General features: G+C 45.5%; 1 protein-coding gene across 3 annotated transcripts in view; it reads left to right on the top strand.

Annotated features, from left to right (window-relative positions):
* The window catches only part of SYT16 (synaptotagmin 16), a 141,808-nt gene that overhangs the window by 52,319 nt on the left and 74,870 nt on the right, over positions 1–14,619 (top strand). For all 3 annotated transcript variants that reach the window (XM_075926371.1, XM_075926370.1, XM_075926369.1), the window contains exon 2: positions 4,309–4,488. In XM_075926371.1, coding sequence (XP_075782486.1) covers positions 4,309–4,488 — 180 coding nt within the window. The remainder of the gene's footprint in view (positions 1–4,308; positions 4,489–14,619) is intronic.

Raw genomic sequence — 14,619 nt, forward strand, 5'->3', positions numbered from 1 at the left:
AAAGAATAAATGGAACTTTGTCGCAGGCCCTCTCTGCTTTCGTTACTCCACTGGCAGACCTGTTCCTCCACTGTCACTGCTGTAGTTATTTGGCCCTGCACCATCTTCCCTCAGTAGCTGCTGCTGATTGCCAAGCATAAAGTGCCGTACCGCTGGCCTCCTGTGCTTCGTTGCACAGTGACTTTGTTGATAGGGATGATGTGCAGCAAATTATGTGGGCATGCAAGTAGGTGGAAACTTTCTAATACACCACAATAATAATAATGCTCATTTCTAATGCCACGCAGCATTCCCTGGAACTTCTGCCCACACAGCAGCCTACTTAGTTCACAGTCCTGTGTGCATGCTAGACAATTAGCAGTTGATAATGAAGAATGCCATGGGAACCAGCAGGAAAATAATAGCTTACTCCAAATATATAATGAAATGTTATTAGCGCAGACAGTAAAACAGACAATTTGGGGGGGGGGTGTAATTAAAAAGTACCAGTAAACACTCGTATGGCAGAAAGCTTGGAATCAATTGGAATTAAAGAACCATTGTCTGAAATAAGATTTGATTCAGAATTTAACCCTTGGGAGGCCAGCTTGTGATGAACTGGAATAAGATTTTTCACTGTAGACTCTCCAGCGGGAGAGCTCCCACATGCAGAAAAAGAGACGCTTTTGATGAGTTCTGATGACAGTTGCCTCCCACTTTTGAACTAGTCTGTCTGGGTAAAGGGGAGAACAGAGTGGCCCTGGTTTTCCACATAACCCTTATTGCGGTTTATTGCTGGAATAAATTCATCCACTGCAGCATGGATGCCCTCCACTTTCTCCACAAGTCTTGCCCTTTTTGCCCCGGCAGCAAACAGGCAGGTATCCACACTCTGTTGTCCAGTGTAAGAGAAAGGGCATTTCACACCTGTTTGTCAAACATAACCTCCTCCACTCTTAGAGCAGCTGCACCCTTGTTGGATGGGTCCCAAGTCAGAGCTTGTTCCTGAGTGTCCCAACAGTTCCTTCAGACAGCCACAGTACAAAGTTGCTTTACACAGACCACAAAGTGAAGGCCAGGGGTCTTTGTCTGCACTATGTTATTCTTCTGGGAAGCTGACCCTTTCTGCGAGCAGCCTGGAAGCCCCATCAAAGGGTGCAGTGATTGTAGACAAGGCAGCATAGGTGTGTGTATCACCGTGAAATTTACACCTGCTCTGAGCAGAGTTAGACTGCATGCTCTTTACATCATCAAAGGCAGATTGGGCACCTGTGAGGGGGTTCACTCACCACCGTAACCCCCCTGCCGTCTGTCCTCAGGAATTGGCTCCCTCGGCAGGTAGGGTGCCTTCTCTGGGGTGGTGTCTCCCCTCTTTACTCCCGGCTGCGGCGTCCTCTTCGCCACACTGCCCTCCGGCAGTGCCCAAGTCTGTCTCTGAGCCCCCCTTCTGGGGCTCGATGTTCCTTCATCGGGCCTTCTTTCAAGCCCTGCAGTCTGAGGATTTGCTGGCCAGAGCTCCCCTAGCCCTGCCTGGCCTCCCCCAGCCCTGCCCTAGCTCCAGGGAGCCTCCTCCTCCCTCAGCAGCCAGGTTCTCACTGCTTCCCTCTCACAGCAGCAGCCCATCCTCTATTATAGCGCCCAGCTGGGCCCTAATGGACTAGTACAGCCTCAGCTGGGCTAATCTCCCCGGCCCTGGTTCAGGCCGGGGTCTGCCCTTAAAGGGCCAGTGCAGGGCGAGCGCCCTGTCACAGCACCCTATCAGTGGGAGAATAAGGAAGCCAGCGAATGGAGACCCATCTGGAGGACTCAGGTTGACTTATCCACGCTCAGGGTCTAGAACCTGGGAGCATTGACAGATTGGAAGCTTCTTTCTCCTGTCAGCTCTGATGTCCGAGAAGGCGGGGGTCGAGTGGGGGACGTTCAAAGGAGGCTTCATGCTGGCCTTGCGCCTCCTCCTATTCCCGGGTTGTGCACAAGGCTGCTCTCTCTTCTGCTTATCTTATCTTAGCACCTAACAGCTGTTGCAGCAGGTGAAAATAGTAGGAGTACAATAGCACTGCCCCATCCTATCCACTTTCTTGACCATACCCCTTATGCCAAGGAATGCAGAAGGGTTAGGGGAGCCGTGACACAGAAAGCCATCCAAGGTAACCTTTACATGAATGACTTCTTGGCTGAGAGATTTGCTATCTTTACAGACCAACCCTTTTTGCTGCTGGACTGACAGGAAAGGTCAGAATTATCTTGCAGAGTCAGGCCCGTTACGTGCCTTAGTGCCTAGGCAGAAGAGGGCAAGTAAATTGTCAACTTGGTGGAGCTACTGCTTTGTTTTAGACTAGTGTGAGCAAGATCAGAATCGACCTGACAGCTTGTTCTTGACCGTGGCATGTCTCGACGTTGCTGAGTTTCATTCCAAACAATGCTGATGGTTTTCCAGTGTGGCATGTCTCTGAGAAGTTGTGATTTTTTTTGTTTGTTTCTAATTAGTCACATCAGTCTGTTGTTTGTAATTCTCCCTCCTGTGGTCCCACTGCTCAGTACAAGAATTTAAGCCTATTCAGCTCTCTTCACCCTGGAGTTCCTACTCAGTCAAATCTTGTAAACATCTACTTGGGTACAGGATACGCGCATTGACTCTGGTTTTCTTGTTTCTTGCTGCCAGTCTCTTCACTGAGCCGTTGTTTCAAAAGCACCATATGCTACCAGTGTTTCATTTTTATAGGGTCTTTGAGTTGAACTGTATAACTGAACTTCGCAGCCATCTGAAGTTAATTTAGTAATTACTGGAATAATCTGCTGAATTATTTTGCAGATGGTGCTTACACTTTTTGAGATGTGTACTGTTGCCACCTGTACCAGATGATCTACGTAATGTCTGTCCTTGGTTTTGGCACTTCAGCGTGTGTGATGTGAGACTGCTTTAAAAGCTTTCCTGCTAGCATCTATTAATTCTTTCCAGCGCCAATGGCACAGGCAGAATGCAAGAAACAGAAATAAGAAAATGCTTCTTTGCAGTTTAACATGGCAGTGTTGCCTTACAGGGCTACCTTCTCAGCTGGTAAGATCCAGTGATGTCGCTACAGGTTTAACATCTCTAGTCTTGTACTCTTTGGTCTGTCAACATCTGTGGTCCAGCATGATTTTAGTTAGCCGGAAGTCCACTTATTTTAAGTGTGGCCAAGTTTGTTTACAGTCACCAGTCCTGGCTCTCAGCGTTCTGTGCTGTTATTTAGCTCTAATTTACTACTAAATGTCTTCTAAGAGCCTAGCAACCAGTGGAAGTGTTGGTAATGCAGCAAGACAATATTGACCTGCCATGGTCTGGGAAATTCTCTGGTTCAGCACCTGTCCAGTCCTGAGGTTGTTGGACTAGAGAGGTTCAACCTGTAATTAGGGCAAAGCCCAAAGTCAGCAGTGAGTAACACCTGCTCAGAATATGACCCTGTATCATTAAGATCCTGGTTCTGGAGTTTGTGTCTTATCTTAAGGAAGGAAAAACATTTTAATGGGGGACATTGTAGAGACAGACACATGTACCAGGTTTTTAGTAAATAGCAAAGGAATTCTTGTGTAGCAGAGACATTGCCCATTTGTGCTGGTCTTATGTATTTTTGGAGAAAGTGTAAACAATTTCCAAAGTAATTTGTCTTCGGTACCTCTTCGTCTGCCAAGGGGTTCAACTACTTCCTCCTAAGGAAAATTAGATCTCTCCTTCGATTTCCTTCCAGTTTGAAAAGATGAATACTGTTTTGCCACCTTCTTTGCACATAGCTCTCCCTCTTTGCATGTAGTACTGTATGAATGCTTTAAGACCAACTTACCCTTAATGATCCTGATTGCACCTGTTTGAATTGGGAGTAACCCTATTGAAGGTAATGGTATTGAACTGGTGTATACAATTGTATCCTGCACGGATACAAAATTTGTATCTGCATCTGTATCTGCAAAAATGAACTGTGGATATCCACATTGACATCCGCAGATGTGGATACCCATGGCTATAAAAGAGATATCCGCAGACATGCAGAGCTGTATTAATTGATCCAAAGCCTGTGGCAATCAGTTGGAATCTTTCCATTGACTTCAATGGGTTATATGAATCAGACCTGGAAGGAGAACATAATCAGACCCATTGTGTAATTTATCCTATTGTTTGTGTCACTGGTAGATTTGGCCCACTTGCTATAGGCTGCATTCTGATGAATTTGGCTTACACATTTGGGAGGGTATGGGTGTGGGGTGTGGGTATGGAGGTGGAACAACCAGACTTCGCTAGGGGCTAGCATTTCCTGTTGCAATAATATTTTATTTCTTTGTTTTTATCACTAGTTACTCCAGAAGCCATTGGGTTCTTGTCTGCAGTTGGAGTCTTTATTGTCCTCCTCACCGTTCTTTTCCTCTTAATCAACAAGAAACTGTGCTTCGAAAAGATAGGTGGACTCCCATGCTTGGAGAAACCAGGGAGACGAAAACACTACAAAGAGAGGTCTGGAGTTCATGAGGGCCTGGGTAAGCATCATCATTATCTCAGTACCTTTGATCTCAGTACCTCAGAAACTCACTGAGGCTTTGATTTAAGAAGAGAGTAGAGCCATTTTATTGTGTCCAGTGTTGTTTGCGTGGAAAATAGCTGGGGCTTTAGGTGCAGTGGTGTAACCTCTAACAGCAGATATAATGAATACACAGTTGCTACGAGGGACCCATCATCTTTGTATTCCTGTGCAATGTTCTCTTGAAAAAAGGAAGAATAGGTTGGCAAAAACACATTTTCCCATTGTTATCTTGTGGAAGTGCTTTGAAAGCGCAAAGAACAGAAAAACCTGGGCACTGCTGGCATTTCCTCAGATCAGTAATAATGTTATTTGCTCCAGTCTCAGGGGTAGCTGTGTTAGTCTGTATCTGCAAAAAACAACGAGGAGTCCTGTGAGACCTTAAAGACTAAAATATTTATTTGGGCATAAGCTTTTGTAAGCAAAGACCCACTTTGCCAGATGTATTGGAGTGTAAATTACAGAGGCAGGTTAATGTGATATATGCCATCATGTGCCAGCAGTGCCCCTCTGCCATGTACATTGGCCAAACTGGACAGTCTCTGTGCAAAAGAATAAATGGACACAAATCAGACATCAAGCCGGTAGAACGCTTTAGTCTCCCTGACTAAAGTCTCCGGCTACGTCTACACTGGCATGATTTTCCAAAAATGCTTTTAACGGAAAAGTTTTCCGTTAAAAGCATTTTCGGAACAGAGTGTCTAGATTGGCAGGATGCTTTTCCGCAAAAGCACTTTTTGCGGAAAAGCATCCGTGGCCAATCTAGATGCGCTTTTCCGCAAAAAAGCCCCGATCGCCATTTTCGCGATCGGGGCTTTTTTGCGGAAAACAGTACTGTGCTGTCTACACTGGCCCTTTTGCGCAAAAGTCTTTCAGAAAAAGACTTTTGCCCGAACTGGAGCAGCATAGTATTTCCGGAAAAGCACTGACAATCTTACATGAGATCGTCAGTGCTTTTCCGGAAATTCAAGCAGCCAGTGTAGACAGCTGGCAAGTTTTTCCGGAAAAGCGGCTGATTTTCTGGAAAAACTTGCCAGTCTAGACACAGCCTCCCTGACTAAACCTCAGTAAGAGATTTAAAAAATGACCATCTTTCAAGAAAGAAAGATGGAAAACGGTCTTCAAAGAGAAACGGCAGAATTCGTTCCCAAACTTGACGCTATTGATCTGATATTGAATCGAGACTTGGAATGACTGGCTCACTACAAAAGCGATTTTCCCTCCCTTGGTAGTCACCCATCCTTATCAACTGTTGGGATGGAGCCACATCCACCCTGACTGAGTTGGCCTAGTTAGTACTGCTCCTCCACTTGATAAAGTAACTCCCTTCTTTCTATATGCTAGTATATTATGCCTGCCTCTGTCTCATTCTAATGCATTTGATGAAGCAGGTCTTTCCCCATGAAAGCTTATGCCCAATTACATCTGTTAGGCCAGGTCTATGCTGCGGGGAGAAAGTCAGCTGAAGGTATGCAATTCCAAATACCTAAAAAACGTAGTTGGAGTCGATGTACCTTAAGCCAAACTTCTGCACCATTCTCACAGTAGAAGGTTGACGGGAGAAACACTCCTGTCAACTTCCCTTACTCCTCGTGATAGCAAGTACTCAGGGCCGGCTTTAGACCGATTCGCCCAATTTCCCCCGAATCGGGCCCCGTGCCTAAAAGGGCCCAGCGCCCTAAAGCCAGAGGGCCCCACGCCTTAAACCTTGAAGTGTGCGGGAGGGGGCGTCAGCCCTGGAGGAGGAGTGCGGTGGCTTCTGTACGCCGCAGGACAGGAAGTCGGCCCGTGGGTTTGGCTGGAAGGCGGGACTCTGCCCTGTAGCTGGGGATTTAAAGGGGCTGTGAGTTGTTTTTTTGTGTGCTGGGTTGTTGGTATTTTTGCTCAACCAAAATTTGGTTCAGATTGGGCCCCGCACTTCCTAAAGCCGGCCCTGCAAGTACTGGCGCGGAATGGGATGACCTTAGTGTTCAATTTAGCAGGTCTAGTAGACCCACTAAATCAAACGCTGGAAGATCAACTGCCACATCATCAATCTTCCTGCAAGTCTAGATTTGTCCTGAGTCTTTAAGGTGCCACAGGACTCCTCCTAAGTTTCCATCCTGACATCCCTGTGTTAGCTGTCATACCGATTATCCTGTGTTAGTCCCATTCCAGAAATATATATGAGATGGAGTCATGTATGGAAGGTTTTACTTTTCTTGTTTTGCCTCCGAATGTTGGTATGTCACCTGGAATTTTCAGCTCTTGCAACCGAACCAGACTGTTGTTTTTTTTTTCCAGAAAAGCTCTGCTCCTAGGCACCTGAATACATGGCTATATTGGGAGTATTAAACCCTTTGGAATAATCTGACCATAGGTGTTTCAGTGGGAGGTGATTGGGGCAGAACTGCATGCATATTTGGCCTTTAGCTTCCTAAATGTTATGGTGGGAGGAAAAAAGTTAAGTAAATGTTCTGTAAGGGACTTTTAATGCATTAATAGGGGACAGTTCATAAAGATACCTGTCAAGTATCAGAAAGTTCTACAATAAATATTTTAAAATGTATCCACACATATAGATCTGTACTTAAAGAGGTGTTGCCAAGGCTGTTAGGTTAGAATTTTACTTGTCTTTAATGTTTTTTCTCAGATTTGCTTCCACAGTCATTTGCATTTTGCATGTGTTTGGGTTTATCTGCCTGAATAAATCTTTCAGCGTGCTTTTAAATGATGGGACAAGATGCCCAGCCTTCAAGATTACTTACAGAAGGCCCTAACCCTGTTAACATGGAAGTCAGTGGGACTACTTATATATTTAGTTTAAAATGCCAGTAAATCTTTTCAATAACAAATGGGGCTCTCACACAAGGAGGGCTCAGCTTGCTTGATCTATTTTTTCCTTTTCTTTTGGGGTTCTGTGTCATAAATTTAACATGACTTGAGCTTAGATTTTTCTGCATTAAAAGAAATTTAACAGTATTATTTTTAAGTCTTTATTTTTTTCCTGGCAAGTAGTAGAAGAGTGTGGCTTTTTTTTTAAATGACACATCTCTCAGCAATGTGTAGGTGTCGAAATTCTTTAGAGCTGTCAAAGACTATCATGCAAACATATATTTACGGTGCCTTTTAAAATGTGAATTATTAATAAACAGGGTGGATTTTTTTTCCCTCCCAAATTTTGAAGGCTTAAAATTGCTGCCAAGCTGAAGCACTCTGTGGCAATTTTCATTTCAAAGTAAATCTTCTATGACTGAGTAATAAACCCTTGAAAACATGGTTTTATAATGGAAACACTAATTCAACTTTAACTACAGCTGCGCCGTACAAGCAAAATACCATACACATTAATGAGGTGCTAAATCTGATACCGTAGAGGAGAACATTGTAATCATTAATTACAACAGGAGATTACAATCAGAGCTTGTGTTCTCCTTTACAAAATAAAATGGTCATGAAAAGTTGAAGTTAGAGGGATTCAAAATACCAGCTTTTCTATGTTTAGGTTAATTTTGAGGTATTATATAGGTATTTTAAAAACCATGATAAGGTATATTTGCAAAAGAACCAAGATTTCTTACAGACATAAACCTGAAAGAATGGAGCAAAACCTAATGGTTCCATATTACATCATATGGCAATTGCAGAAGCTTCACAATCTGGGCTGACAAGGTTGCCAGGTGGTCTCATTCTAGCAAGACAACTATGGTTTAAGATGAAATCGTTCTATGAGATAGCTGTAGTTAGTATAACTAAGGAAATCTCCATATATTACTGCCAACAAGTATGATTTTTTTTATACCAAGGAATTTGATTTTTGCTGTGGTAAATGTATGTCTATGTTATTACAGTAGCTTCAGTATAAAAATTAATTGTGATTCTGTTTTTCACTTGTCTTCTTCTTGATGGAAGGATGCCTTTGTTATTAAAGGTCCAGATCCAATAAAAATCTCTACCTCTCATTGTTAAGATGCAAAAGATTATGGTAGGAAAGAGATGATGGGTAGTTATGGCAAAATAGTAAAAACTAGCCATCCCACTTCAAGTGAGGTTTGTAATGATTGAAACTCCTCTTTTGTCCACTATTGAAATTGCTTGTATACCTGGTCATAGCAAAGAGCAAGTATAAGCAATGAAATTTTGATTTTGATTTCCACTACTGTGGAGTACCTCTGCTGACTGCAGTGGAGTAGCTTTGATCTTACACAATAGTAAGTTCAGAATTTGTCCTAAGAAGTGTAATGGTACTCTGAATTTGATGTACATGAATGACCATCTTCACTTATAAATCCTTACTGGATTTATCTAACAATAAAAATAAAGTTTGGAGGAAAAATAAATCTATCTGGTTCATACACTGTAGGTCCTCATGTTAACCTTATATATATAATTAGTGTCTTCCAGTGCCCAGAATCTGAACAAAGATTATACTGAAGTTGGCTGAACAGTGGCAAAAGGAATGGAGTGAAATACGTGTTTTCATCATTGTGATTTTGAGACACATCTGGCCATTTTAGTCCTAATTTGATTGTAATACGGGGGCCTGTGTCTTTCTGAAAGGAACAATACAGTTGAAGGATCTTCATGGGAAAAGAAGTATTAATTGAAAACCCTTTAGGAAACTCCAGTACAATGTCTCATAATTACTGACACACAATGAGTGTCATTTCTGGTACTTGAGGCTTTTGTGTCTAGTACTCTGCTTTCTCCTCCTGACCTTAATGATGAGCTGCGTTCTGGGCCATCATGTCTCTCTGGAAGCACGTGCTTTCCAAGCCATGTTGGAACAGCTCAGAGCAGTTCTGTGTTAGATCATGCACAGCTGAACAGGGGGAGGCACTAGCTGCTGGGCTGCTAAGACTTAGCTCAGTTAATTTCTGCATTCTCCCCCGGAGTTGGTAGCCCTTGCTCTTGGAACTGAAAGGGGGGAGGGGAATTTGATCTATACAATGCAAGTGGGGTGAATCTTCTTCCCATGCAGAGGCTCCGTGCCTGCACACCACCATAGTCTCAAGCGAGGTCTAGTTGGAGGGTGTACAGTGCTGCAACGGCCCTTCGCATGGGGTGACTTTAACCATTCAAGGCAAGGCTGGGGAATCTTTTTTGGGTTGGGGCTGCTGACCCACAGAAAAATCAGTCAGGGGCTGCACATAAGAGAGACGCAAACAAACAAACAAAAGAAAATGTCACTGTTGTGGCCCCAACTGAGGAGAGAGATACTCCCTACATTCCCCTCGCACGCCAGAGCCTTGTGGGGCCTAGCCTAGTAGATTTTGTGTGCTCCAGCCCCATACGGAGGATAGCAGAGGGGTCGGGGGAGGGGCAAGATCCAGGCAAGCTGGGAGCCCCATCTGGCCCCCGAACCTATTCAAGTGGGTGAAAGTTTACAATGTGCACTGCTGAGCAGTTGACTTAAACTGCAAAGTTCATGAGCGAAACCAGCTTGTTTGCAGGAGTATGTAACGAGCCCAGGGCAAACCCTTGTGTACATAGCGGGAGAAGCTGCAGTGCTGTGACTCATAGAAAGAAAACAATCCACTTTGGATTGTATCATGAGTTAGAGCTTTTTATAGTGATGTGACTTCCAGAGTAGAGCAGAGTGATCAAACTTGCAGCTCACACTGAAGGCCCGGGGGGAAGAAATGTCGTTTTTTGATTCTGCTGTGTCCAGTTTACAGAGAAAAAAGCATAGATTCTGTCTTCTCTGCAAATAATTACCAGATAGCCAAATGTGAGCATTCAAAAGTCACAAGTTGCACCCTTCCCCCAATCATGCGATCATCTTAAAATCAGAAACAAAATGAAGGAGGGGGTTAGTTTTTATTTGTCTTGGTTTTTTTACCCTAAGAGTGCCTCAGTTTGTGTTTTACATAAGAATATAAGAATGGCCGTACTGGGTCAGACCAAAGGTCCATCTAGCCCAGTGTCCTGTCTGCCGACAGTGGCCAACACCATGGTGCCCCAGAGAGGGTGGACCAAAGACAATGATCAAGCGATTTGTCTCCTTCTATCCCTCTCTAGCCTCTGACAAACAGAGGCCATGGAGACCCTTTTTTCCCCCTGGCTAATAGCCTTTAATGGACCTAACCTTCATGAAATTATCTAGCTTCTCTTTAAACTCTATTATAGTCCTAGCCTTCACAGCCTCCTCTGGCAAGGAGTTCCACAGGTTGACTACACGCTGTGTGAAGAAGAACTTTCTTTTATTAGTTTTGAACCTGCTACCCATTAATTTCATTTGGTGTCCTCTAGTTCTTCTGTTTAGGGAACTAATAAATAACTTTTCTTTATTCACCCTCTCCACACCACTCATGATTTTCTTAGAATCATAGAATCATAGAATAATAGGACTGGAAGGGACCTTAAGAGGTCATCGAGTCCAGCCCCCCGCCCTCAAGGCAGGACCAAGCTCCATCTACACCATCCCTGACAGATGTCTATCTAACCTGTTCTTAAATATCTCCAGAGAGGGAGAGTCCACCACCTCCCTTGGCAATTTATTCCAATATTTGACCACCCTGACAGTTAGGAATTTTTTCCTAATGTCCAATCTAAACCTCCCCTGCTGCACTTTAAGCCCATTACTCCTTGTCCTGTCCTCAGAAACCAAGAGGAACAAATTTTCTCCTTCCTCCTTGTGACACCCTTTTAGATATTTGAAAACCGCTATCATGTCCCCCCTTAATCTTCTTTTTTCCAAACTAAGCCCAGTTCATGAAGCCTGGCTTCATAGGTCATGTTCTCTAAACCTTTAATCATTCTTGTCGCTCTTCTCTGTACCCTTTCCAATTTCTCCACATCTTTCTTGAAATGTGGCGCCCAGAACTGGACACAGTACTCCAGCTGAGGCCTAACTAGTGAAGAGTAGAGCACTATCATATATCACTATCATATATCATATATAATTTTATAGACCTCTATCATATCCCCCCTCAGTCGCCTTTTTTCTAAACTGAAAAGTCCCAGTCGCTTTAACCTCTCCTTATATGGGACCCGTTCCAAACCCCTAATCATTTTAGTTGCCCTTTTCTGAACCCTTTCCAAGGCCAAAATATCTTTTTTGAGGTGAAGAGACCACATCTGTACACAGTATTCAAGATGTGGGCGTACCATAGTTTTATACAGGGGCAGTAAGATATTCTGGGTCAAGCCTTTCTCTTAAGCCACAGGGGACAGAAAATTCCTTTAAAAAAAAAAAAAGGATGAAATTCTTACATAGTTACTGGAATACCGGAGCTGGGGCATTAAGGAAAACAGCCAATATCACAAGTCTTGGAATAAAATCATAAGAAATGGCAACTCTGCATTTTTGTCTTGCTTTCTTGGTGTTATCTTTGGTCTGAATCTTCCATGGAACGTGTCATCAGAGCAGAGGCCGTGACTGTCACCTATGGACACGAGGCTAACTCTCATGCCAACTCACGAGTGAGGCAGAGAAAGGGGAAGCAAAGGGTGGCAGTAATTTTCACACTCCGTTTACAGACTGTCGTCTTCCAACAGCACAGTCAGTAGTGAAAGAGATTGTTTCTTTCCAGAGCATTCCAGTTATGGCTGCTGTTAACATTGCTCATATTGCAGAAGCACTTAGAACTGAAACCCCGATGCTGGGCAGTCACAAGAGAAGGCATGGTCCCTGTCTCAAAGAGCGTGGAATCTAATTTTGAAGCAATACAGCAGAAGTGAGTGAAACAAGCAGTAAGTGGGAGGAAGGATGAGGGGAACAGCAATGAAGCAGTGCAGTTGCCTAGAATAGGTCTGTAGCTCTGAATTCTTTTCAAGGCAGCATCTGTAATGTCTGGAGTACTGCTTTATGATTCAGGAGAGTTGGGGTTTTATCCCTGGCTCTACCACTGGCTGACTTAGGGCAAGTCTTGTCATTGCTCTGTGCCTCAGTTTCTCCATGTGTAAAATAGGGCTGATGATAGTGACGTGCTGTGAGATCTGCTGTGTGAGAATTAGTAGTACTATGTATTAATGGAGTGTTTGATCATATCCATACCACACAATTTCTGTCTGTGTTGCAGCCTCGCCAGCGTTAGGTGTCTGATTTCTGTAGGCATCATGGCGGAAATAGATATTGAGAGGGGGAGGCGAGTTGGACTTAAGGATCAGTTGAGGGACTTCAAGATCAGCCCACGTGTGAGGGGCTTGTGAAAAGGAGTGGAGAGAGGTGTGTCTAAAAGGATGTAGCATGTGGTATAATGTCGGGGTGTGTTCCCAGGCTGCAAACTGTGCAGCTGTTGCTGGTGGCTCACAGAGAACAGAACACCTGAAGCTCCACAGATGTATGGGGCAGTGGCATAGCCAGCATGGGACAAAAGGGTTCAGGTGGGTGGGCAGTGATGGGGCCATCTCTGTCCCCAGCTGGTCCCATAGCTGCACTAGCTAGGGGCCTTGTAAAAATGGGGGAACCCATATATATGTATGCCGCACACTCCTCACCCTGCAGGGTGCTCCTGCTGTGGAGAGGTATCGCGGGCTTGCCCTGCTGCTCCCACCTGGTGCTCCCAGCAAAGAGTGGGTTTGATGCTCTGGGATTTCCCCCAGCTTTGGTGCTGCACCTGGGAAGCAGGTTTAGGGGCTTGCCTCACTTCCCCTGCCTGCCCAGCACTCCTGCCGGCAATTGGGCACAGAGCATGGGGGCTTACAAACCCCGGAACTCTGCTCCCTGACAGGAACGCTGGGCACGCAGAACAGGGTTAGCCTCCGACTTCATTCCCCAGGCCCAGCTGGAGCACCAGGCAGAGAGCCTCATGTCCGGGCAGGAGCAGAGCCAGGACTGGGGGGTGGGGAGACCCAGATTGTGAGTGGGCCACGGCCCATCCAAACCCACCCATAGCTATGCTGCTGGTATGGGGCAGATGAAAGAAAGAGCAACGACAGATACTGAGATTATAACTCCCTTTCCACAGGAGTAAAAAACCACAAATTTTTATTACAGGAAAGCAGAAATGCCCCAGTACTTTCCTAATGTTACTATTCCATGCAACCAGTTGCTGTAATTGCCACCGGTGTATTACATGATCCCATTGCGCGGGAGAGATAACTAGAACAAGAGTCAGTCCCAGAATCCGGGAGTCAGTCTGTCTAATTAGATGGGTTCTGCGCAATGAAAATAGTGTGAGCGCCCTCACGTATGCCAATGAACACACCCATAGGGTTGCCAGGTGTCCGGTTTTGAACCAGACAGTCTGGTATTTGAACTTTCTGTCTTAGGAACAAATTGAGAAAATACTGGACATATAAATGTCCAGTATTTTCTAAGAAGTTTTATTATTATCATGAGTATCATTACGCAGTTGCGTACTGCCTGGCTGGTCGACACGATCACACTGCACGCGCGAGTCTACCAGCCAGGCAGTATGCAGCGACGCAGTAGAGAGGAGGGGAGCAGGGATGGGATGGAATCCCCAGGGCCGGACTCACCTGTGTGCCCCACCGGGAACTTGCACGGAATGGGCAGCACCCCGGGATCTGCGTGCACCCAGGACAGCCCTGCTCCCCACCGGCTGGTCCCCTCCCGGCCAGCCCTGCTTCCTTCCTGCTGGTCCCCCCCCAATATCCCCTGGTCAGCCCCACTCCCCACAACCTCCTCCCAGCCAGCCCTGCTTCTTGCCAGCCGGTTCTCCCCTGGCCAGCACAGCTCCCCCCATCCCCCTCCCAGCCAGCCCTGCTTCCCACCTGCCGGTTCCCCCCTATCCCCCGTATCTCCCTTGGTCAGCGCCGCTCCCCCTGATCCCCTCCTGGCCAGCCCCACTCCCCTCCTGGCCGGTCCCCCTCACTCCCATTCTAAGATCACGTGTCCTGAATTTTTTTGAAACTCCTCTGGTAACCCTACACACCCATGTCCTCTCTCCCCCGCCCGTTAGCGGGCCTGGTCCTAAAGCTCTGGCTCAGGCCCAAGCCCAGAAACCAAAGCAAAGACACAGCCCTGTTGCCTTAGCACAATAAGTCCTAGTCAGTTGACACAGACCAGCTGTGGGTTTTCTCTGCTGAGTCGACTTAACCTCTGTGTGGCTCCATGCAGCAAGTACAGCCAAGCCTGACTCCTAGGCGAGACCTCCCCAAAGTATCTGCAGTGATGCCACACCAGGCCTTTGCAGAAGAAGGG

This window comes from Pelodiscus sinensis, chromosome 4 (genome assembly GCF_049634645.1).
Source record: "Pelodiscus sinensis isolate JC-2024 chromosome 4, ASM4963464v1, whole genome shotgun sequence".
Classification (NCBI taxonomy): domain Eukaryota; kingdom Metazoa; phylum Chordata; order Testudines; family Trionychidae; genus Pelodiscus; species Pelodiscus sinensis.